This window comes from Bison bison, unplaced genomic scaffold (genome assembly GCF_000754665.1).
Source record: "Bison bison bison isolate TAMUID 2011002044 unplaced genomic scaffold, Bison_UMD1.0 scf7180017864484, whole genome shotgun sequence".
NCBI lineage: Eukaryota > Metazoa > Chordata > Mammalia > Artiodactyla > Bovidae > Bison > Bison bison.
In genome coordinates, this window is record NW_011495044.1 from 1236837 (window position 1) to 1260617 (window position 23781).

Below are 23781 nucleotides of genomic sequence, written 5' to 3' on the forward strand. Positions count from 1 at the left end.
TAGGTTTTTTGTTTTTTTTTTTCTCTTATCTGTAGGTTTGATCTAAAAGTCCTGAGAGGTAATAAAATGGCCTGCTCATTCCTCCCAGCTGCCTTTTTTCTGTTCTCTTCTGTCACGTATTAGTACTTAGGTATTTGTTCAGTGCCAGGCAGGACTCTGCCAGGCTGTGGCAGCAAAGGACTGGAAAAGCAGTCACAGATGTCACATCCATTCTAGTTCCATCACGACCAGAAATGTGTCCACACAGCTCACTGATCATAGTACACAGAGCGTGGAGAGTCCCGCCGTCAGCTCTGAGGCAGTGTCAGGGGTTTTCCCCACTACAGCAGGGCTGCCTTAGCGATCTGTCAGCCTGCTCACCTGTTCCTTCTCCTCTCTTCCGTTTGCACTGGAAATACCCGAGCTCACTGTCACATTGGATAGGATTCAAGGTGTGTGTCTCCAAAACCCCTGGAGTAGCTTGGTGACCACTGTCCTTTATTCCACCCAAAGATTCTTTCCTGTTGAAAGTTTCTTAAAAACTTTCAAACCTATTGAAACCAACCCCAAGTGTCTTTGTTGTCTCAGACTAATAGCAATGTCATTCCCAAAGTACTATTTGAAATGGATTCCTTGCCCTCCCAGAGTTGAAGTGCCCTCCTGTCCCAAGAGGAGCATACTCAGGACCCCCACCTCCATCTCATGCCCTTAAGCAAACCGTCCTTACGTCTGTATTCCCTCTGAGAGGACATGCTCTCGTTCCCAGCGTCCCAACCCCGGGTCCTCTGGAGTGCACAAACCTAGCAGCGTCACCAACTGTGGGGCTCATACAGCCCAACAAGTGTCTCAGTGGAGAGCATCTCCCACCCCTAACACTCATCCCTAACGGAGGGTATAGAGAGAATACTACAGAGTTTCAAGAAGAGCACATTGACCTGCTGCCCCCTTGCTCAGGTTTTTGATAAAAAGATGGCACTCTTCCTCCCTTCTGGTAGTGTTGTCCAGTTTCTGATGTTTCTGTTTTGCCTGGGGCCTGTGCTTGCTTCTACTCTTGGGGAACCAGGGAAAATGAAATTAGGACACACCATTGTCTCCCAGGTGTGTGTCTGGGATGGCGAAAGAAGCAGCAGCTGTTAAACTTAAGTGCAGCACAGAGGTCATCCTGTTGAAGGTGGAGGCTTACTGCATCGGTATTTGCATGACACCCATTGCTAGGACCGCCCCCTCTCCAGCTCTGCCCTGAGTCTGGGACTCTCATTGCTGAACCTCTCTTTTGCACGTTGCCCCAGTCACCCTGTTTTCTTCCTCTGCTGATGTCTATTGCTGCCCTACCTAGTTAGGTCATGTAACTTGACCTTGCACTTTCTTGGGAAACAGTCAAGGTAGATAGGTTTCAGCTAAGTGCTCCTTCAAACTCCATAATCAGTCCTGGTGTTTGGACTGAACCAGAGCCGGTATAGTGCCCACCTCCTGTCCTGCTGTTGAAGGGAAGAAGCTGATCTCTGCAGGAATGCCCTAGTGCAAGGCCAGTCCCTTTCCCACCCCCTTCCCACCTCCCCCAGGCAGCTGGGAACAACCTCTCCCTTTGTCTAAACTTCTTGTACAGAATAATCCTCCTTATGGACAATGTATTCTCTGTGCCTTGTGGACACAGGAGCCGTGTGAGCTGATCCCAGCACCAGGCAGGACGGGGGCGGAATCCATCCAAAGGCCACTTTAGATCAGCTCCTGATTACTGTCTAGAGAAACCGCCAAGGGATGTACGTTTTCTCCCATCTGTTCCAAGTTGTGGGGTTAGCCTATTGAAGTTGAGCAGTGGGCCAGGAGTAAGGCTGGGGGCTGTGGTCCCTTTGTGATTCAGTCTGGAGGGTTCACTGTACCAACTTATGGAGGCTCAATGTGGCTCTGGCCTGACAGCCTTGAACACACAGAGGCTAACATTGGGAAAGAGTTTACCACCCTGCAGGTGGGGCTTTCTAACTGAAACTCCAGTCATTGCTTCAAGATGTATTTTGTCCTACGGGACAAATTTCCTCTCTTCTTCCCTTTAGCTTCTGTCTCTTACTTTCTACTGAGGCAGGTTCTGGCTCTCTGTTGTCACCTCTTGATCAGCTCACATGCTCTCAAGATATCACCTACCATATGTACATGGCAGTTCCCCCAAGTACACAGTGGACAAGGCCCCTGACTTCCCTGGGCCTCAGTTTTCTCACCTGGGTGCTCCCAGTGATACTTCCTAGCTTTCAAGTCTCTGGCAGTGATTCTGAAGCCTGTATATCCCCAGGCATTTTTCATTTTCCTCATCACATGACTATGTTATGATAGGCAAAGTTTTTCTTAGACTGGCCTGCCAATCCCTTGAACCCCTCCAAACTGTTCCTAAAGTTCCCTGTCACCTGCAGCTTAAAATACAGACCTCCCTCTAGAGCACTTCCCTAAAATTATTTCCTAACTTGCACTAGTTCTTTATTAAAAGTTACAACAGAGATAAATGCATTGAATGCCAGAGGTCACCTTCCCACTCAGGCATCTCTTTCTCTCCTCTGGGCAAGATAAATGTACCAGAGATTCCCCCACCTAAAGACAGCAAATTATACTTTTCCACATGATAACCTTCCCCATGGAATTGAACCCAAGGCACCACGGGCTGCTCCCCTTCCTGTGTTTCCTCTGCCATGTCATTCCCTTCCCTGCTGTTGCCCAAATTTCCCTCCTTCATGGTCATTTTGATAATTAATCTTCCGTGGCCCACAACCCATGTGTAGACCATCCTTGTTCTTTTGTACTCATTTCTCTAGGCTGCACACATTTTCATGACCCTGGTTAGTATCCTTCCGTGTTAATCCTTGAGCCCACGTCACCACTCACTTGACTCTCGGCCATGCTCTTGAAATACAGAGGCTACCACCACCATCTTCCTTCACGCCCCGTACTCACTCTTTAGCCCCACTTCCACTCTTCCTCAGGAACTAGCCTGTCTCAGATCACTGTTGACCTGAGAGCTAAATCCAGACTTTTTTCAGTCCTTCTGTCTCTTACTTATCTCCATGGTTTTAAACAGTGCTGGCCATTGCTCTTCCACCTTTTCCCCTTCACTGACTCCCACTTCTCTGACCATCCCTTCTCTGCAGGTTTTGGCCTTCTGTCCCTCTGTCTGCTTCTTGAATGTTGTTATTCTCCAGGACTCTGTTGTTAACCTTCTTTTCTAATTCTACTTGCTGTCTCTGTGACCACCACCTTTATGTACATAACTCAAACAAGTTTTATCAGACAGCCCAGACCTCTTTGCTGACCTGCAGATGCCTATTGCGTATTTCTGCCCCTATGATCCACAAATACCTCAGGTTCTGAATGTGTCAGTCCAATCATCTTTCCCTTCCAACCTGTTTCTTTTCTAGTATCCTAGGTGTGACCTAAGCCAGGTCTATGGAAACTGTCCTAAACACTTCCCCACTCTGTGTCCCAGCACCGCCCCACCCCCCACTCAGTCAGATACAAATCCTGGCAATTCTGCCTCCCCAAGATCCATCCATCCTGCCTTGTAGTTTAGGCCTGGAGCCTCGCCTTAAAAGTATTGTTTGGATGCCCTGCATCCAGGCTTGCCCACTCCAACTCATCTTCCATGTGGCTGCCAGAGATTTGTGCAGATCTGATCACATTCAGTTCAGTTCAGTTCAGTTCAGTCGCTCAGTCGTGTTTGACTCTTTGCGACCCCATGAATCGCAGCACGCCAGGCCTCCCTGTCCATCACCAACTCCGGAGTTCACTCAGACTCACATCCATCGAGTCAGTGATGCCATCCAGCCATCTCATCCTCTGTCGTCCCCTTCTCCTCCTGCCCCCAATCCTTCCCAGCTTCAGAGTCTTTTCCAATGAGTCAACTCTTTGCATGAGGTGGCCAAAGTACTGGAGTTTCAGCTTGAGCATCATTCCTTCCAAAGAAATCCCAGGGCTGTCTCCTTCAGAATGGACTGGTTGGATCTCCTTGCAGTCCAAGGGACTCTCAAGAGTCTTCTCCAACACCACAGGTCAAAAGCATCAATTCTTCGGTGCTCAGCCTTCTTCACAGTCCAACTCTCACATCCATACATGACCACAGGAAAAACCATAGCCTTGACTAGACGGACATTTGTTTGCAAAGTAATGTCTCTGCTTTTGAATATGCTGTTTAGGTTGGTCATAACTTTCCTTCCAAGGAGTAAGTGTCTTTTAGTTTCATGGCTGCAGTCACCATCTGCAGTGATTTTGGAGCCCCCAGAAATAAAGTTTGACACTGTTTCCACTGTTTCTCCATCTATTTCCCATGAAGTGATGGGACCAGATGCCATGATCTTCGTTTTCTGAATGTTGAGCTTTAAGCCAATTTTTTCACTCTTCACTTTCACTTTCATCAAGAGGCTTTTTAGTTCCTCTTCACTTTCTGCCATAAGGGTGGTGTCATCTGCATATCTGAGGTTATTGATATTTCTCCCGGCAATCTTGATTCCAGCTTGTGTTTCTTCCAGTCCAGCATTTCTCATGATGTACTCTGCATAGAAATTAAATAAGCAGGGTGACAATATACAGCCTTGACGTACTCCTTTTCCTATTTGGAACCAGTCTGTTGTTCCATGTCCAATTCTAACTGTTGCTTCCTGACCTGCATACAGATTTCTCACATTACTGATCACATTACTCCCTTGATTAAAGTCCTTTTGATAGTTTCCTTCTTATGGTTCTCAAACTGGGGTCCACATACTGGGCAGGTTGGTAGGGGCAGTGAGCCAGGCATACTGAATGTTATAGGGTAGAGCTCATCCTAGCTGCCCATTTTACTCGAGGGTAAGTAACTTAAACAAAATGCAGAATTATCAGGCATGCAGTAAGGAGTAAGCAGACTTTGGGGAATTACCACTAGTCCGAAGGGTTTCATACTAAGCTGCTAAATTCTCTGGGGATATTTATTCTTTTTTTTACATTTATTGCAGCAGACAAGTTTGAAAAACAGCTTAAATTTCCTGGAAAAGCAAGTCGAGATTTTTGTCATCTAGCTCCCTGACTTCTCCCAACTTAATTTGTGTACTGTCCTGCCACCCAATCTATTCCCATGTTGTACAAATTGCTTGATGTTTCCTGAATGTAACTCTCTTTGGCCTCCCATACCTTTATTCCCACTGTTCCCTCCGCACAGAACATTTTATCCCATCGTTCGGTGATGAATATCCAATTTTCTTTCGAAATTCAGCTCACAGGTCACACTCTGAAGCTTTCCGAGAAAGCTGTCTGTCCATAGCCCAGTGCCATTTCCACTAGGTGTGGTCAATGACCTGCTCTTTTATGCTGTACATTTGTACCTTGTACAAACTTATCCTAGCTCCTGCTGCTCTTTATTGCCCCCCCAAGTTCAAGCACCCTGCACTGTCAAAGGGTGAATCCAGTTCTTCTATCTGAGAGCTATATTTTCTTCTGCAAGAAATGTGCATGCCTGGCATACATGGCATCTGGCCCACTGTAAACACTTTAAGTGGTTGCTGCTGCTATTACTGTTGTTATTTGGTTGACCTTGGAGAGAGAGTATAATCTAGCATTTTGGTTAAAAGAGCATTTTCTAGTGCCGGGTTGTTCAGTTGCTTAGTCGTGTCTGACTCTTTGCAACCCCATGGACTGCAGCATGCCAGGTTTCCCTGTCCTTCAGTATCTTCCAGAGTTTGCCCAAATTCATGTCCATTGAGTTAGTGATGCTATCTAACCATCTCATCTTCTACAGCCCCCTTCTCTTCCTACTCTCAATCTTTCCCAGAATCAGGGTCTTTTCCAGTGAATCAGCTCTTCACATCAGCTGGCCAAAGTGTTGGAGCTTCAGCTTCAGCATCAGTCCTTCCAATGAATATTCAGGGTTGATTTCCTTTAGGTTCAAATTCTAGCTGTGCCACCTACTAGCTGTGTGGCCTTCAGCGAGTTACTTTACCTCTCTCTGCCTCAGATTCCTTATTTCTAGGGATGATAATACTAGTGGCTATTTCACAAGGCTTCTGTGAAGTTTAAATATATTAATACATACAAAGCACTTAGGATAGTGTGCCTGACAATAGTAGAAGCTCAGTAAATATTAACTATCCTCAGGGTAGTGTCTGAAAGTCTGCTGTCAGCAATTGTTGCTTCAGTCAATCATTGACCAGTCCCTCTGTGCGGAGGTAACTCTTCCTCCCTCTGTAGCTCATCTGTGCTCATAGCTACGTTCACACTAGGAGAGACTCTCCATGCACATTTAATCCCCCACTGTGTGCAGAGCAGACACTGGAACATTTCTGCATTGGCTTGCCTGATGCAATGAGTCATTTCCAGATCTAGTTGTGCGAACTTTCTTTCTCCCTCTTAGTTGTCTATTAAAGCCCAGTTTGGTCTCCTAAACTGTGATTTTGAGTTGAGACCATATGACAGGCTTCCTCACTGGCAGTGTTCCTTTTCACCCCTTCTAAGTTCTATCTGTTCCCTGTCCACACCATTTGAAGACCCAGTTCCAGTCTGCCCACATCTCATCTAAAGGGGGGCCTTCACCATTCAGAGGTCTCCCTGTGCAGCTGGGATGTGTTCTTCTCTGTCCCTGCTCACTCAGTCCAGGCTTAGGTCTTCATCAGTGGCTGTGTGATCCACTGGTTATCGCACACCAGAGCTCCATGCTTGCTCTCTTCCCTTCACAGTCACCACCAGTCCTTTAGGCCTTGTTTTGCCATGGCAACTCCATGGTTCTTGTCACTATACTCTAAGCTATGGCCAATACCTGCGGACTAGGTGCTGTCTCACACCTCCATGCCTTAAACATGCTTTGCTCTCTCCTTGGTGTGTCTGCCCTCTCTTTTTCTTGCTCCAACCTCCTGTTCACCTAGGGAACAATTCGTCCTCCCAATAGCACCTACTCCTGTGAAGTCTTTATCACTTCCTCCCTTTTACAGTTGACCATTCTTAAATTATACCCGACCTGGAGATGGTGACTGCAGCCATGAAATTAAAAGACACTTACTCCTTGGAAGGAAAGTTATGACCAACCTAGACAGCATATTAAAAAGCAGAGACATTACTTTGCCAACAAAGGTCTGTCTAGTCAAGGCTATGGTTTTTCCAATGATCATGTATGGATGTGAGAGTTGGACTGTAAAGAAAGCTGAGCGATGAAGAATTGACACTTTTGACCTGTGGTGTTGGAGAAGACTCTTGAGAGTCCCTTGGACTGCAAGGATATCGAACCAGTCCATCCTAAAGGAGATTGGTCCTGGGTGTTCATTGGAAGGACTGATGTTGAAGCTGAAACTCCAGTACTTTGGCCACCTGATGTGAAGAGCTGACTCATTTGAAAAGACCCTGATGCTGGGAAAGGCAGGAGGAGAAGGCGATGACAGGATGAGATGGTTGGATGGAATCACCGACTCAATGGACATGAGTTTGGGTAAACTCTGGGAGTTGGTGATGGACAGGAAGGCCTGGCGTGCTGCGGTCCATGGGGTCACAAAGAGTTGGACATGACTGAGTGACTGAACTGAACTGGACATTTATCCATTATGTGACCTTGGGCAGATTACTTTACTTCCAAGACCCTTGATTTCCACCTCCTAAATTGGTGCTGTAATCCCATAACATGCTCAGTGAAAGGTGCCTTCCACTTAGCATATTTAAAATTCAACTTAAGTAGCTCTTACTTTACTATAGGATAAAGTCCAAGCTTCTTAGAAGGGCATATACAAGGCCTGCCAGGCATATAGTCAGCACTGAAATGCCAGCACTGTTCTCCTTCCCCTGAGCAATCCCTTACACTCTCCTGAGAAATCTTGTGTTTATCACATAGCATGTTAGACTATTTTGATTACAACATAGTACAATTAAACTAGCTTAACTGAAAAAAAAAGAGAGACCCAATGGATTTGGGTTATACAGATGGGGAGTTGAAGGGCGACTGGCTCCAGGCAGGTCAGGGGCTCGGTGTTGTCTCAGCTCTGTCTCTGCATTTCTCTACTCTACTACATATAGCTCATCTCGTGGAAGAACTCTCCTGTTGCTTGGATTCTGTGCCATTAGAAGCACTGAGGGAAATGGAGAGAACACCATGACTAAAGCACCAGTGGGGCTGGGCAGAAATTCCATAAAGGAAATGAAAGCAGGGGGATGGGAAAGTATCTGAATGCAACCGGACTTAAAGCTACAACAGTCCACTGTGTGGTTTTATCTCTGCAGACAATTCACAGATATCGTCCCCCACGCCCCAGCCCCCACCACAACCAAACCCCATCCTTTCTCCTAAACTTACAGTACTGTGTTTCAGATTGCCTGTGGAAGGGGCCATCTTTCCTCAAACTCAGGATATCCCAAACTGCATTCACTCCCTCCATCCTGCTCCACAGGGTTATCCAGCTTGCCAGCCTGGCTGTCAGTTCTGGTCCCATCCCCTCTTCTCCCTTCTTGCTCCATTGCCCTAGGTTAGGCCCTCACCGTGTCACACCTGTGCCTCTGAGCTGGTCTCTTTGCTGGCCTCCCTTCCTCTGCCTTCCTCTTGATAATCTCACTGTCACCAGGTTTTTCTTTGTAAATAACAATGGGGATCATACCAACCCCTTAAAAATCTCCAGGGACATCTCAGTACAAACAAAACTCCTCTTTCTTTCATTCAAAACACTTCATGATTTGGAGCCATCTACTTTTTAACCTAGCATATGAAGGCCTTTCATTCACTGGATCCTTTCACCAAATAGAACTGCTTCCAGTTCCCTGCTCCTGTCCTTTTCTTCCCTCCATCCACCCCTTTGTCCATGCTTTTTCCTCAGCTTGAACCATCTATGTTACTTCCACCTCACTTGCTGTGTCACCTTGAGAAAAAATCCTTCGCCCTTTCTGATTCCATCCTTTCCCCATCTGTTCAGCAGTGATCACAGTACTTGCCTTAGAGGACTGAACCATAAGAGCATATGGGAAGCACCTGGCCCCATGCTTGCCAGAGAAAGTGTTGTATTTTCTCTCTCCCCCTTTTGGCCTTTCTCTCACATCTTCCAGATCTTGCTAACTCTCTTTCGTCCACCTTGATAACCTCCCCTGGTTTGTCCCCTCACCAAAAGCCTTCCCTTTTCTCTCTCCAGAACTCTTCTAGCACATTTTATCACAGCCCTTTCCCCCAAACTGAATTTTTTTTTAAACCTCAGTTCAGTGAACACTGAACAATACTCATAGGGTGTTGGCACTGGCTACCTACAACAGATCAGGCTTTGTCTCCCTGACCTCTCACGGGTTCAGGCAGCCCCCCAGTTCAGATAGTATGATGAGTGTTTGCATGCAGTCTCTCTCTTCTGCTCGCTGGATGTCCTTCCTTCAGCCAAGGTCCCAACCTTAGGCAGAGGACACCAGCGAGCTGACTGAGGCCCATGGACATGCAGAATCATTAACCGACAAGCCCTTCCCCTCATCTTCATTCCTCTGTCCTCAGGTTGCAGCCCTCCCCTCAGCTCCTCTGTGCGGATACAGTTAGAAAGTGCCCTTTGTCCCTTACAGGTGGGGAAGGGAGAAGCTCGACATAGGCCCCGGGAGACTGCTTCCATTTCTACCTGCCACTCCTGTGGCCTCTCAGCCTCTGACCCTCAGTACCTGTTGTTCTCAGCCATTTCGCCTGTCGCCCCCATACCCTGTTCCCTCCACTGCTCCACCGGCTCCCTTGCAGGCGCATACAGATAATACCTTTTACCATTTTTTTTTTTCCTGCTTCTTTGATCCGGTTTCCCTTTAGATTTTTTTTTCCCCAGAAACACATAAAACCACATGATCATGGAAATAAGAGTTGTTAGAGTTCAGTTCATACAGATGGTGGTTTTCAGACTGAACCCTTGGAGAAGGTAAATCAGTAGTTTATCTTCTGGGGAGAGAGAATGGAGAAAGGCCCATGTGAGTGAGGTGTGAGTCAGAGAGGGTGGGGCCCAGGGGAAGTTGTCACCTCACTTCCCTTTAGTCAGGAAGGCTCCATGAATTTCAGGGGGAGTTTCAGCTGTTGGACTTGGTATTCTTCCCTACCCACATACACATCTGGCCTTTATCCTTATCAAGAACGACTTCCTGGACTCTTTCAGCTTCTCCAGTTTATCAGCCTGCCTCCGGTGTAGGTAGCGTCCCATGGACCCTCTTACCTCCAAGATCTTCCACCAGCTTCCCTGCAGGTTCTAAGTGGTCCCATTTCCTAGCAGTGCATTGACAGACTTACCCTTCTTTTCTGTATATTTCAGCCTATAAGCTGTTTTCCTGAGCCAAAGTCTAAACCCTGTGTGTACCGTATCTCATTGTCTTCTACACAGCACATAGACACGCTTAAGCCTCTTTCCATTAAAAACAACCCTTAGAGGAGCAGTGGATTACCCTGAGCCCAGCAAAATGGAGCTAGAGGCCATGAGTAGATATACCCGTCCAGTGAACCCAGCTATCTTTCCCCGTATGACTGTGGTGCTGTTGGCCGCTGACATGTTCTTCACCTCCTGGTTCTTTGTTTATAAGGTCACCTCCACCAAGTACACTTGGGATATCTACAAAGAACTCCTCATCTCTTTGGTGGCCTCACTCTTCATGGGCTTTGGAGTCCTCTGCCTGCTGCTCTGGGTCAGTGTCTTATGTCTGAGCTCCCAAGGGTTTCAACCAAGGGTCCTCACTGAGTCCTTCCTTTGGTAAATTAATTTTTGGTTTTTGTTTCTACTATTGCTGGAAGTATCCTACCTGCTGCTCACAGTAAAGGCATATATGTGAAAAAACAAAATCAAAACCTTTAGAATCAATCTGGAGGTGAGAGTCAGGCACTGATATTTTTAAAACTCTCCAGATGATTCTGGTGTGCAGCCAGGGCTAAAAAAGATAAACAGCTAAATCCAGACTTTGTAGCAGGCCATACAGAGCTCTTCATGACTGACTCCTGCCGACGTTCCCCCCTTACCCATTCGCCCTCTGGACTGGAGACTCCCCAGAACTCCCCATGCGGGCCATATCTCCTGCTTCCGTACCTTCACACACATGCTTCCATCCGCCTGAAAACGTCTCCCTGCCTTCTTTAACACCCAGCTTTGGTGTAATTTCTATGAAGCCTTCAAGAACTAACCCCCACCTTGGAGTAAGGTGCCCCCCCGCCCCCGCAACCCCTGCTGCTCTCTTAACCCTCTTGGTTTAACTCACCACTTGCTATTGTAACTGTTAATTTATCTATCTGTCTTCTTTTCTAGACTGTGAATATTTTTCAGGAACCCCAGTGCCTTGGAGAAGCCATTTGGTAGGACCTGGTTTGGTGGTCTATATCAGATATTTGAAGGTGTTTTCTCCTAGGACTAGGACTGGAACTGAAGGAAGTGAGTCTTTGGGCATGTTCATGTAGTCAGTGGGCATTTCCTGAGGGCTTGCTATGGTCATTCATCAATACCAGTGTGGTCCAGGTGACTAATGGATAGTGGAAGATCTCTCTCTGTGCCAGGTGGCACAGTGGTAAAGAATCCTCCTGCCAAGGCAAGAGATGCGAGAGATGTGGGTTTGAGTCCTGGGTTGGGAAGATCCCCTGGAGTAGGAAAGGGCAGCCCACTCCAGTTTTTTGTCTAGAAAGTTCCATGGACAGAGGAGCCTGGTGAGTGACAGTCCATGGGGTCGGAAAGAGTTGGACAGCACCCACACACACATCTCTACCATATTTAACCTCAGGAACTGTTTCATCATTTATAACAGTCTGCTTTGTTTGTCTCTAGATGGACACTTAGTCTAAACCTCTCAATAGTGCTCTCCAAACAGTGCTTTGCACAGTTTATTTAGGAAGTATTTGTTGAACGAATGCTCATTAATCGACATACAAGAATATACCTTCTTGCTTCACCCCTTGGCTATGAAATGTCGAGGTAGAAACAGTGCTGAGTACTTTACCTGGGTCATCTCCTTTAATCTTCACAATCTAATGAGATAGGTGCTGTTGGAGGTTCAGCCACTTAACATTAAGTCATGTAAGTACTAACTGGAGATTTAAAATCAGGTCTTTGGAGTTAGGTGTGACCCCCAGGGCTACTGAAGTATACCTAAAACAATAAATATTTATTGACTCAACTGATACTGTCATCCCAAGGCAAGTAGAAAAGCTTTTGAATTCTTACTGTCTTCCCCACTTGACTCTGGGTCCCTCGACCTCTCTTCCCCTTCTCATTTCTCATTCACTCTAATACTCTGCAAACACTGTGGAGGGGCAGATGAGTCCAACATTGGTCAGATACTAGAGGTACAGAGACAACCAAAATATTGGTCCTTGCTGAGAAGAACTTACAGTGAAGGGGTATGCAGATAATTGCATTGCAGGAGATTGTGAAAGCGAAGGGAGGGACTGCTTTATTGCCTGGAAAAGCTGCTTTTATCTTGAGTTAGGAGACAGGGCTTGGAGGTGTGGGTGTATATGAAAGATGCTGATATCCTTGGGGAACAGTTAAAGCATAGGATGTGGCCCAGGAGAATGCGGGGAGGCTGAGGACCAGATCAGATAGGCCTTCAGGTACAACGCTAATTAGTCTGAGCTTTTTGAATATCTGAATTCTCTTGCCATTTCCTTTCAAGGGTAGGTACTGGTAGGTACTCTGTGGACTGGATCAGAACTGTACTTTGGCTCTGACCTCTTAACTCTAAGACTACACTTCCACATAGCTTGTTGTTGTTCAGTGGCTAAGTGTCTGACTCTTGTGACCCCATGGACTGTAGCCCACCAGGCTTCTCTGTGCATGGGATTTCCCAGGCAGGAATACTGGAGTGGGTTGCCATTTCCTTCTCCAGGAGATCTTTCCTAACCAAGGATCTCCTGCATTGGCAGGCAGGTTCTTTACTGCTGCAGCACCAGGGAAGCCCCTCCACAAAGCTGCATTCCACTGCTGATGAACACATTGTTTCTCCCAAACCGCCACCTCCTCTGAATTCCACGTGTACGTCAGACAGTCCTGTGCACAGTTACTGATCACTGTGCAGTTATTAGCACTGATCCCGGAGCTGCTGGAGATACAGATTTCATTTTGCTGAAACCTAGTCCTCAACCCCAGTGGTTCTGTAGAGTTGGTGAGTGTATGGCGTGAGGGGGGTTCAGGGAGCCAGATAGACAACTAAGTGTACAGAGTAAGACTAGCTGTCTCGGGGAAACCTCCAGTGTCTATTTTTCCAACCCTGTCAGTTTCCAGACCTTCTTGGGTGAGGGTGCTCTCTCACCTGCCCCCCCCCACCACGCGCCAAGTACCCTCTCTCACTGGCTGCCAGTGTGAAGTGATTTGGCTAGACAGTAAACCCCATGTGGGGACAGCATCTGCCTTGTTCATTGATGTGCCACCAGCAATTAAGCCCATCTTGCACGTGGTAGGTGGTCAGTAATAATGTGGATATTTACTAACACAGGTCTGATAGTAGCCTCCTCAAAACTCTTTGGTTTCTCCTCTGCTTCCAGAATAAACCAAACTGCTCCATTTGGCCTTCAACATTCAGCCACAGCTGGCTTAATTTCCCCTTTTTCCTTTCACAACCTTGAAGAGGCCAGCGTAGCCAGTGATTCATTAATTTCCCCTGCCCCGGGCTACTTGTATTCTCCCACCTCCGGTCCACACGGCCCTCTCAACAACTCCAAAGGCTGGGCTCACCCAAGTTTATAGGATGGTAAGGAAGCTTTCCCCACACAGCGGCTCCCTGGGCTGAGACCTTCCCACCGACCGAGTCCACTATCGGGGCATAGGGAGGCTGCCTGCACCCCTCGGGTCCCACTCTCTCGAGAGGGAGCTCTCTGAGGGGACGGCTGACCCCGGAACTTGCTCCAAGGTCCCAGGTTGGGTGGATCGGTTACGAATAGAAGCTGTCGTGCTGGTGGACGAATCCCAGAGGGTCCAGAAGGAGGCCACGCAGGGGCTAAACATTAGGAAGGCGCAGGGTACAGCCTGGGCGGGCAAGGGCCCGGGGCCAGGCCGCGCGAGCTGACCGAGGCGGGAGGCGATGCGGCGGAAAGGGGTGGGGAGCTGGGGCTGGGCGCGCTTCCTGCCAGGGGCCCAGCGGCCCGCCCCTGCCTCCGCCCTGCGGGCCCAGCAGAGCCGGGGCTGGCCGGCCCCTCCTGCCTCGACCAGAGGCCCAATCAGAGTGCGCCCCCTACCCGGCCCGCCCTCTCCCCCTCTGGTGACAGAAAGTCGGCCCAGCAGATGAGGAAGTGGCAGGCAGGCTGGCCCTGGGGACTGCTCTCCAGCCTCGCTCCATCCCAGCCCTCCACGACTGCCCGCCTGGCCCCCACTGGTGAGTCGGGACCTCCCAGGGCGGGCTCGCCACGTGCCCAGGCCCCTGACCCGCTGGGCCACCCGGCCCGGCCCGGCCCTGCCCTGCCCAGGCTGTGGGCGAGGCTGTGCCTGTGGAGAGTGGGTGGGAGGTCCCAGCTCTCCGGGGCTGGGCCTCCCCAGCAGCCTCCCTGGCGCCTGGCCCCCCATTTGCTTGAACCTGGGCCTTCCTCCACCACCTCCTACTCTGGCCCCTCTCCGTCTCTTACTCCTCCCTCCCCTTGGCGCCCTTTTGCACCCCCGCTGCTCCCTTTGCCTGTCTCCTTTTCCCTTCCATCCATCTTAAAGCAAGGAAGGACCAGACCGAGTTTCCCTACTGGGGACACACCCAGACTCTCCTCAAACTTGGGGAGAGGGCCTTCCAGAAGCCTGGAGCCACCCCTGACCTCCAGGGTGCCTGCGTGTGTGGGGTGGGGGAGGTGAACTTGGGGATGGTGGCAGAGAGGGACTGGGAGATAACAAGCTGGCAAGCTCCCATGGGTCGAGGAGGAGCTGTGTGTTAGAGCACATGCTTCTGGGCAGGCCTTACCCTGGAATAAGCAGCCAGCAAAACTCTGTGAATGAATGAATGATGACTGCCATGGGTGAAAAGAGAGTTGCGGGTGTGCATGACCCTGGGTAGGTCTATGTCTGCACATGGTGTGGGTGATGTTGGCTTCATTCACCTGCAGGTGGGCTGTGTGAGTTTATGTATGTGACCGCGCTCATCTGAGACTCACAGACGCGAGAGGAAACCTGCATGTGAGCACAAGCCCTTGCACATGGTAATGCGGCTCCTGTGAAGGAGCATGTGTGTTTAGGTGTGTTTGCCAGTGTGCGCGTAGCTAGGAGCAGGCCTGAGTATTAGAGACCGTGCATGTCAAAGTCCACAAAGACTTGTCCGGGTAGTGTGTCAGACAAGGGCAGTTGCAGCCGGCAGGAGGCAGGTGGGCTCTGTGTGTGCATGCGTGTGCTGCCACTGGCGAGTTGTCGCAGGGGCGGAGGGAGAGCTGTGGCAGGGGCTGTGTGTATGGGACGGCTGGGGGCCTGACCGAGGTGGGGCAGTTGTGGGTGGGCGTAGAGGTTGGGGGAGCGTCTGTGAGATGTGTGTGCAGCCCCCGTGACTGTCAGAAGTTGTGTTCTTTACTTGGTACCTGCAGGGTTGCTTCTCTGGGTGGAGGGAACCTGGCCAACCCAAGTTAACACAGCTCGCAGAGCACCTGCTGTGCTGGCTGTTTGGGGAGCGCCTTGCCCCTTGGGGGCTGTCTGTCTGGAGTCCCGGGCTCTCCTCCTGGCCAAGGCTTTTGTGTCCCTTTGAGCCCTCCCCCGACATTCCTTCAGGCTTGGAGAGGGAGAGGGCCTAGTCAATTATGAGCCCTCCTTGAGGGAGGGGAAGATTCCTGAGACCTCTCCCACTCGCCACCTCCTCACATGCCACTGGCTCCCGGCCCCTCCCTGGGAGAGGGGGTGATGGTACCCATTCTGAAGTAGGACAGCCTGAGAATTTATGGTTCATTTAGGAGAGGATGCCCGGGTATGGGTTTTCAGCAGTTCTCTTTGGGCAGAGGCTAGGCCTGTGGCAGGAGTCCAAGTTTTTGTCTCAAAACCTAGAGTTCATCTGACTGATCCGGGGTGGCTGGGTGGGTGGTGAGTCCTGCGCTTTACTTGGCTTTCTCAATCCTGGTGGGTCCTCCAAGCACTGACCTGTGACCTGGACCCACCCTCCACCTCGGATGCTATGCTGTGGGGGTGGGCAGAGGGCGGGGCTGCTGCCAGATCTAGTCAGACAGGTGGAGCTGCCAGGGCAGGAGTCTCAAAGAGCCAGGCTTCTGGAAAGGAAGGGTGAGAGGAGAGCGTCTGAGACAGAGGAGAGGCTGGAGGTGAGAGCCCAGGAGGGCAGAGGAGAGCCCGAGGGAGTGTCTCAGCAGGGGGGAGGAGGGAGGGACAGTTCCTGAGAGGACAGGAGGGACCATCTGGGAGCTGTGCATCCTAAAATGGGGCAAGAGAAATCAAAGGGGAGGACCTCTGGAGAGGTGAGAGACTGGTGAGGAAGGGAGAGGAGGGTCGTCCCGGAGATGAATTCCCTGGTGGTAGGAGGTAAGCCTCTATGGAAGGAGACCAGAAATTGAGAGTCCTCTTGTGGAAGAAAAAGGGAGTGGAAGTCAGAAAGTAGAAATCCCTGGAGAGGAGCAGAGTGTGAGGAGGGGAGAGGAAGGTGTGGAGAGAAAGGGCAGAACAGCCTTTCCCAGGCATGCAGTATGTGTGGGAAACAGATCCCCCACACACCCCATCCCTGCCCCCCATGGCCGCCTCCTCGCTCTGGTCCCCAGCAACTCCTTCCTCTCACTGCTCTGTCCTTTCTGCAGCAAGGTGTCTGGAACTGTCCTGTCTGGTCTGTGTTCTGTCTATGGGTCAAGGGTGAAATTGGGGGTGGGGGGGCGGTTGGGGGAACAGTCAGCCCTCTCTGACACCTATCCTGACCTCGCCAGAGCCCTTAGCGAGGATGGAGGCTATTGTGAACCTGTACCAGGAGATGATGAAGCATGCAGGTGAGATGCTGTCTACTAGCCCTTCCTCCTTACAGACCCCTTGACCCTTTGTGACCTGACCTCATGTCTGCAAACCTGGTGGGGCCTGTTTGGACTCTGTGACCCTTCCTTTTTTTACCCTTATTCCTAGATCCCCGGGTCCAGGGCTACCCTCTGATGGAGTCCCCCCTGCTAATGACCTCCATCCTCCTGACCTATGTATACTTCGTTCTCTCACTGGGCCCTCGCATCATGGCCAACCGGAAGCCCTTCCAGCTCCGTGGCTTCATGGTTGTCTACAACTTCTCACTGGTGGCACTTTCTCTCTACATTGTCTATGAGGTAGGCCCCTGGGATGCCTCAGCTTTATTCCTCCAGGATAATGGGTGGGCCCTCGGGCTAGAGGAGGCATCTTCTTTCCAGAGAGGCTCAGCTCTGTTTCTCCATCTAGAGCAGGGGTGCCCAACCTCCAGGCCATGATTGGGGACCGCTGGTCTAGAGAACAAAAGAGGTTTGGAGGAGGGAGGGATGTCTAGCTCTCTAATCCACACTTCTTCATAGTTCCTGATGTCTGGCTGGCTAAGTTCCTACACCTGGCGCTGCGACCCAGTGGACTTTTCCAACAACCCGGAGGCACTGAGGGTAAGTGGCGGCAGAGGCCAGGCCCCAAACAGCCAGGGGTAAGAGCACTTTGGATGTGCCTTGTCTTATAGACACGTTTAGAGAGGCTCTTGGCAGTCCTAAGGATGTCCTGACTTCTTACAGATGGTTCGAGTGGCCTGGCTTTTCCTCTTCTCCAAGTTCATTGAGCTGATAGATACAGTGAGTAATTTCGTGAGATTTGAGAACGTGTGGGGAGAAAGATGTGAGAGGCCTTGGCTCTGAAACCCCTTCCCCCTACAATTCTCTCAGCTGATCTTTGTTCTCCGGAAGAAAGATGGACAGGTGACCTTCCTACATGTCTTCCATCACTCAGTGCTTCCCTGGAGCTGGTGGTGGGGGGTAAAAATAGCCCCAGGTGAGTGGTGAAGGCCACTGGGGGAGGGACAGGTACTGGGGACCAGAGGCTTGACTCTCCTGACCCTGTTGTCCACTCACAGGAGGAATGGGCTCTTTCCACGCCATGATCAACTCCTCTGTGCACGTCGTCATGTACCTGTACTATGGATTGTCTGCCCTTGGGCCTGTGGCTCAGCCCTACCTTTGGTGGAAAAAGCACATGACAGCCATCCAGCTGGTGAGGGGCCCGAGCCTGACCCACAGTTGTCCCCCCGACATTCGGGTTTGGACCCTACCTTTATCCAGCCTACCTCACCTTTGACCCCAGCCCTCCCCACTGTGTTCTGTCCCCTTGCTCTCCAGTCCTCTCTCCCTGTGTCCTCTGACCCATGCCTTTTGGTCCCAGATCCAGTTTGTCCTGGTCTCGCTGCACATCTCCCAATACTACTTCCTGCCCAGTTGTAACTACCAGTACCCAGTCATCATCCACCTCATCTGGATGTACGGCACCATCTTCTTCGTGCTCTTCTCCAATTTCTGGTATCAGTCTTACACTAAAGGCAAGCGGCTGCCCCGTGTATCTCAGCAAAACGGAGTTCCAGGTACCACCAAAGTCAAGGCCAACTGAGAAACATGGCCTAGCTTGGTGCCCACCTAAGTGCCTCAGGACTGCACCTTAGGCAGCAGCTGTCATTGTCCTCCCCAGCTACACCTGTGACCAGGGCTATGTGGTCAGGACTGAGCAGCAGACAGCTCTCTGCTTCCCACAGCTGGTACACAGAGACCACCGCTTCCGTTCCTCCCTGACTTCTCCCGGCCAGCCCCAGGGATGTGGCCTCATTGCCCTCTGCCACTCCAGAGCCGGGGGCTGAAAGGGCTGGACACTTACTTCCCCCTCCCTGCCTTACACTTGGGAGAGGAGCACTCAGGGCTGGCCCCTACCAGGGTCTTGTGGCCTTTTTCCTCACACTGAAGAGGTCAGCAATAATCTGTCACTGTGGACCCAGGCTCCCCACTTCTCCACCCCACAATGAAGTAGGAGCTTCTTGGCCAAAGGTCAGGGTGGGTGAGGGGCCTGGGAATACAGCCTGTGGAGGCTGCTCACTCCTTTATGTCTTTATTAAAAGTGACAGAGGAAAGCATGGTGGCTGTGTGTGCACATGTGTCAATGGAAGAGTGGGTACAAAGCCTGCCAGCCTGTCTGCAAACAGGAGGGATGGTCAAGGTGCCCACAGGATGGATGTTTCTAGCTCTCTGATCATAGTAGGGAGGAGCCTCTGGGAAGGCTGCTGGCTGGGACAGAGGTCGTGCCAGAAGAGAGGGAGATGTGACTTTATTAGAAAAGTAAAAAACAACAAAAAACAAACCCCACAAAACACTGCGAGGAGTTGGTCCTCAGCGGATGCCTTGGTGGATGAGGCTGCTTTTGGCCGCGCTGGCCTTCTCCCGCTCCCGCCGCCGGGCAGGGTCCAGCTCAAAGCAGCGCCACAGTCGCAGGGTCTCATCTGCTGCTGCGGATGCCACTGTAGCCCCATCTGGGCTCATGGTCAGACTGAGCACCCGGGCTGTGTGACCTGGGATGTGAGGAGGAAAAAAGTGAGAGCAATACATAGGATGGTAGGTACCTACAAGCCCTCCAATTTTGAGAGTTTTTGTAACGTTAATTGAGATAATTAATAATTCACATACTATAAAATTCATCCTTTTAAAGCATATAATTTATTGGTTTATAGTATATTCACAAAGTTGTGCAACCATCACAATGATAATTCACTCCATAAAGACAGTCACTCCTCAGTACTCTCTCCTCCCAGCCTCTGGCAACCATTAATCCGTTTTCTGTCTCTGCATTGCTTCTACTGGACATTTCATACAAATAGTCATACAGTGTGTGCCCTTTTGAGTCTGTCACTTAGCACCTACCTTTCAGCTCAGCCACCTTGGCCATGGTTGGGTACTTCCAAATAACCAGCTGGTTCTGGGCAAAGCCGTGGCCTGAGATAAGCTCCTTGTAGTGGGGAGACCAGAGGATGGAGCACACCTGCGGACAGGAAATGGCACGGGCATGACACACACAGAGCCAGGACTACTCAAATCACAACCGCATCCACCGTGGTGTTAGGCACTCCCAGAGGCTACAGACTCAGACTTGAATGACTGTAGTCCTTACAAAACCCTTTTGAGAGTTAGAATTGTTAACCATTTTACAGATGAGGAATCAGTTGGAAGGACGTTCAGTACGTTGTCTAAGCTCACACACAAATTAAGTTGAACTCTGGCTCCAGAGCCTGAGGCTCGAATAAAGCAAAGTCTGCATGTACTGGGCAGGGGGGTGTCAGGAGAGGAAGCTGCAGCACTTGTAGGGAGACCCACCTTTGAGCTAGGGCCTCAAATATCATTCTAAAACATTTGGATTATACACTGTAGGTAATTGGGAGCCCTTGCAGGGCTTGCGGAGGACAAAAATAGACTACCCAGACTAATATAGAGGACAGACTGGAAGCGATAAAAGACCAGTGCTGTGAGTCTCCACAGGAAGAAGGATGAGGCCGAGGGGAGGGGACACATGTGAATGATACTCTGAGGGAAAACTGACTTATCTTGGTGACTAGGTGAGGAAGATGAAAGAGTCTTACTTGTTCTGATTTCTTAGTATCCTTTTCAAATAGCAGAGGAGGAACACACATTTCAGGGAGGCAAGGGGAAGCGACGAGTTTAATTTGGGACATACTAGTGTGGTGCCACGTTATAGAACATGGGGTTAGAGACAGGCTGGCTGTGGACTGTTGAAAATGTGTGTCTGGAGTTCAAGGGTGACATCTGAGCTTGGAGATCATGCCAGTATTGCGTTGGTGAAGCCATTGGAGGGGAGGAGGTTGCCCAGGAAAGCTATGCAGAATAACACATCTGGGAGTGAGGCTGGAATAATGAAAACTACCTGGGAATGGGCATCCACAGCACTCAGACAGGCCCCAGAGCAGACGTTCCAGATACGAATGTGTCGGTCACTTGTGCCCCCGCCAGTTGCCAGGACGTTGGACTGCCAGGGACACCAAGCTACAGCCTAGGTGGGATAAAGGTGAAGTCAGCAGGTACTAGAGCAAGACAAGGAGTTATCGGGCACACAGATTAACTCAGTCCACTTTCACCATCCCATGTCCTCTTAACAGTCCCCAGGTTCTAGGTGAGAGTGCAGAGGCCCGGCCCAGCCCCACTCTCACCTTGACAGCCCCTTGATGCTGGGTGAAGGTCTGCAGAGGAACCCAGCCGCCCTCTCCAGGAGCACTAGGCCACACGTTGACCAGATTGTCGTTGCCGCCACTGGCTAGATGCCTTCCATCCGGGGCCCAGCGCAACCCACACACTTCCTGGCTGTGGCCACTCAGCGTGGCCACATGGTGTTCCGCTACCCGAACGTCATGGTGGTGGATGTGGCCGGAGCGTGAGCCACTGCCGGAGGAGAGAAGGGAACCAGGTCCTGCAGCAGTGCCAAACAGGTGGCAGGCCAGAGCTGCTTCTGCACAGTGTACAGTCCAGGGAGAGGGGGCCAAAATCTGATTTTTTAACAGATTAGCAAAGCCACTGACCTGGACAGGATATAGCTATTCCAACAGAGGGAGCCCACTCGGGCAGAATGACTGGTCATGTTTCGAAGCCGTTTCTGCTGTTGCACATCCCATAGCTACAGAGAGAGAAGACCATGAGGATCAGGACTTGGCATTAACATCGTCCTGCTGGGCAAGCCCCCTGGGTCTGGGGACAACAGAGCTGCAGCACCAGGACAAGTCTCACCTGCACCTCGGCACTGCTGGTGCCCACAGCCAGGTAGTTGCCCTCTTTGATCCAGGCCACAGAAGATATATAGTCCCCAGGCTGCTCCATTTGCAGCAGCTGCAAAATGTCACCAGTGCTAGCACTCCACAAGTATACACTGTTGTCCAAAGCCACAGCCAGCACATTCCCAGAGCTCCAATCCACAAGGTTCAGGTCTGCCAGAGGGGGAAGGGAAGAGCATGAGCTGTCTTGTTTGCCTTGTCCCTCTCTCTCCCTCTTTCTCCATCCGCCGGATAAGGAGAAGACTGCACTTACAGTAGTCATTCCGGATTTCAGGGGCATCCAGGATGCGGTCTGGCAGGGAAGGAATGTAACGGCAGGTCTTCCTGCTGGAGCCCGGCGTGGCCTTCTGGCTATAGAGTACTTTTAGTCTGTTCTGGTAACCTGTGGCAACAGAGTGGGTCTAGACACCGGGAGGATTGACACTTGTGCATGCCTTTAGCCAGGAAGGCCAGATAAGCACTTCCTTCCCCTCAATCTTAGGTGGAAAAGGCAGACAGCCATCTCACCCACCCTGAGCCCTGGGGATAGAATGACATCTTACCCTCTGGGGCATTTTGTGGTTTTCCACTGAGCCGAAGGATCTTGGCTTCCTCCATGTCAAAACCGTTCAGATTCAAAGCCCATGCTTTCTGATGTTCCTGGCACATAAGGGTGGGGATGAGGTGGCGGTATTATCTAGATTTCACAGACCAGTTTCCTGCCAGAAGTCCCCTGGGACACATACCTTCTTGGTGGGCGTCTCACTGTTGTCAGGCTGGTTCTCCTTGCTCAGGAGGAAGCTAGCCACCTCCATCTGGGAAGCATTGCGATGGGGGATATAGCGGTCACCGCCAGGTTTGCTGGGAGTGGTCTGAAGCTTGGAGCTGGATTTGCCTGGGACAGGGGGAGGGAAGCCAGACTGTCAGACCCGACTCAGGGGGAGGAGGCGTGAAGGCTGCTTCAAGCCCTTGCCCTCCCCTCCCCCGCGAACCGCCGCACCCTACTGACCGGGAGTTCGGCCTGGGGTCCTGCCGGCGCTGTGGGATCGGTTGGCTGCCCGCATGGGCGAGGGGGCCGGCCCCGCGGCTTCCTTCGCTTTGCGCTGCCAGCGCGCAGGGGGTGCATTGGGGATGGGTGTATCCAGCTGCAGCAGCGAGTGCAAGTCACTCTCGAACACGAACTGGGCCATGGGAACGTCTGGAGGGAGAGGGTTCCTTGCAGGGGCTGCCTGCTGAGCCCCAGAGTAAGATAGGCGACCGTGCTCTGGGGCGGCCGACCACAGTCAGGACCACCTTGGCCGCAGCCCTTCCCGGCGCAGCACCCTCGGCCGCGGTCCCAGACCGGTTCCCTTAGTCCAGCCGTCTCTCACCGTCAGTTTAGAGCAGGTTCCGATCCCAGACCGGCTTTAGCAGTGAGGACTTGGACAACTTAAACTCGCCGCTCCAAGCACTCATTGGCTCCTTCAAAATCCAACCGTCGCAACCGTCGCCCTAGCCCATTGGCCTCCACGGCACAGGGGGCGGGTCTTCCGGCGGAAGCTCCAGATCTCACGAGAGTCCAGCAGGCGAGCGGGATTTGAAGGCAGCTTCTACGCCACCAGGTGTCGGGAAACGCGGCAGGATGGGGCGCGCCTGGGGGCGGGGCCTGCGCTGGCTGCCTTCCCCTATTGGTTTCATTCATTCCTCAGTCTCCCCCGCACCCGTCCTTCACGCTTCATGCTTGAGGATAGTTTTTATGATACGAAGTGCGGAACTTGGTGGAATGCCATAAGGCACTTAGCCTGTTTAGAGAAGGCAGTGTAAGGCAGTGGCCGACCAGCCGGACCGAAGGCAGGCAGGCGGGTTGGGAGTGGGGTGCTGCAGGCGTTGATTGAGAAACTTAGACGAGAGAAGGCCGGAGCGTCCATTGTTAGCTTAGTGCTTGAGGGAACACTACTAGAAGGAAGAAGTGCCTGTGTTTGTTTTCAAAAACTGTTTTGTTTGCTGTTGTTTAGAAACAAGGAAAATGAGGCTGAAAGAGGGGTGAATTCCTTTTTTCTTATCAAGAAAAAAGATCAGGATTCAGACCTGCCCATCTGGGAGATAAGATTGGATAGCCCTGTGAGGGAAACTGGGGCTGACCCCTATGGAGCTCAAGAGATGTCAGGATTTTTAGAGATCCACGAGTCTAATCTGCGCATG

General features: G+C 51.0%; 4 protein-coding genes across 7 annotated transcripts in view; 3 read left to right on the forward strand and 1 right to left on the reverse strand.

The window, feature by feature from the left end:
* Window positions 1–12885, forward strand: part of MED8 (mediator complex subunit 8) — a 19684-nt gene extending 6799 nt beyond the window's left edge. The window contains exons 8-9 of one of the 2 annotated variants that reach the window (XR_827263.1): window positions 11190–11312; window positions 12797–12885. Coding sequence is in view for 1 of the 2 variants with exons in the window: in XM_010862609.1 (XP_010860911.1) it covers window positions 36–123 (88 nt within the window). In the remaining variant the exon portion in view is untranslated. Of the gene's footprint in view, window positions 1–35; window positions 3631–11189; window positions 11313–12796 lie in introns of those variants that run through there. The other variant, XM_010862609.1, reaches the window with a different exon arrangement.
* LOC105004857 (transmembrane protein 258-like) lies at window positions 7495–12917 on the forward strand. The gene is made up of 3 exons (XM_010862607.1): window positions 7495–10578; window positions 11190–11236; window positions 12797–12917. Exons 1-3 carry the CDS (start codon window positions 10357–10359, stop codon window positions 12894–12896), a joined length of 369 nt encoding a protein of 122 aa, XP_010860909.1. The 5' UTR covers window positions 7495–10356; the 3' UTR covers window positions 12897–12917.
* Window positions 12918–12950: 33 nt separating this feature from the next.
* Window positions 12951–18927, forward strand: ELOVL1 (ELOVL fatty acid elongase 1). Of its 3 annotated transcripts, none has more exons than XM_010862613.1 (9): window positions 12951–13035; window positions 14135–14241; window positions 16748–16807; window positions 16938–17128; window positions 17348–17428; window positions 17552–17608; window positions 17699–17804; window positions 17887–18023; window positions 18192–18927. In XM_010862613.1, the coding sequence occupies exons 2-9, from the start codon at window positions 14151–14153 to the stop codon at window positions 18411–18413; spliced, it is 945 nt and encodes a 314-aa protein (XP_010860915.1). In that variant the 5' UTR covers window positions 12951–13035; window positions 14135–14150; the 3' UTR covers window positions 18414–18927. The 3 variants fall into 3 exon arrangements, with proteins under 3 accessions (XP_010860915.1, XP_010860916.1, XP_010860917.1); XM_010862614.1 differs by lacking the exon at window positions 12951–13035 and adding an exon at window positions 14951–15043 and having other exon boundaries at window positions 14130–14241; XM_010862615.1 differs by lacking the exon at window positions 12951–13035 and adding an exon at window positions 14951–15020 and having other exon boundaries at window positions 14141–14241.
* A 174-nt stretch (window positions 18928–19101) lies between these two features.
* Window positions 19102–23101, reverse strand: CDC20 (cell division cycle 20). The gene is made up of 11 exons (XM_010862616.1): window positions 22971–23101; window positions 22610–22798; window positions 22347–22495; window positions 22164–22260; window positions 21875–22003; window positions 21578–21774; window positions 21373–21467; window positions 21007–21235; window positions 20724–20849; window positions 19709–19826; window positions 19102–19359 (listed from the first exon to the last, which is right to left on the reverse strand). The coding sequence occupies exons 2-11, from the start codon at window positions 22788–22790 to the stop codon at window positions 19181–19183; spliced, it is 1500 nt and encodes a 499-aa protein (XP_010860918.1). The 5' UTR covers window positions 22791–22798; window positions 22971–23101; the 3' UTR covers window positions 19102–19180.
* Between the last annotated feature and the right edge of the window lie 680 nt (window positions 23102–23781).

Excerpts from the sequence above, each read along its gene's own strand:
- LOC105004857 (XM_010862607.1), top strand. The coding sequence starts at position 10,357 with ATGGAGCTAGAGGCCATGAGTAGATATACCCGTCCAGTGAACCCAGCT. Across the intron at positions 10,579-11,189 it reads TCCTCTGCCTGCTGCTCTGG|ACTGTGAATATTTTTCAGGA; the intron begins GTCAGTGTCTTA and ends CTTCTTTTCTAG. Across the intron at positions 11,237-12,796 it reads TGCCTTGGAGAAGCCATTTG|GCAGGTTCTTTACTGCTGCA; the intron begins GTAGGACCTGGT and ends CTGCATTGGCAG.
- ELOVL1 (XM_010862613.1), top strand. The coding sequence starts at position 14,151 with ATGAGGAAGTGGCAGGCAGGCTGGCCCTGGGGACTGCTCTCCAGCCTC. Across the intron at positions 16,808-16,937 it reads GGAGATGATGAAGCATGCAG|ATCCCCGGGTCCAGGGCTAC; the intron begins GTGAGATGCTGT and ends CCTTATTCCTAG. Across the intron at positions 18,024-18,191 it reads ACATGACAGCCATCCAGCTG|ATCCAGTTTGTCCTGGTCTC; the intron begins GTGAGGGGCCCG and ends TTTTGGTCCCAG.
- CDC20 (XM_010862616.1), bottom strand. The coding sequence starts at position 22,790 with ATGGCCCAGTTCGTGTTCGAGAGTGACTTGCACTCGCTGCTGCAGCTG. Across the intron at positions 21,236-21,372 it reads AATAGCTATATCCTGTCCAG|TGGCTCACGCTCCGGCCACA; the intron begins GTCAGTGGCTTT and ends CTCCTCCGGCAG. Across the intron at positions 19,827-20,723 it reads CTGTGGATGCCCATTCCCAG|GTGTGCTCCATCCTCTGGTC; the intron begins GTAGTTTTCATT and ends TCCTGTCCGCAG.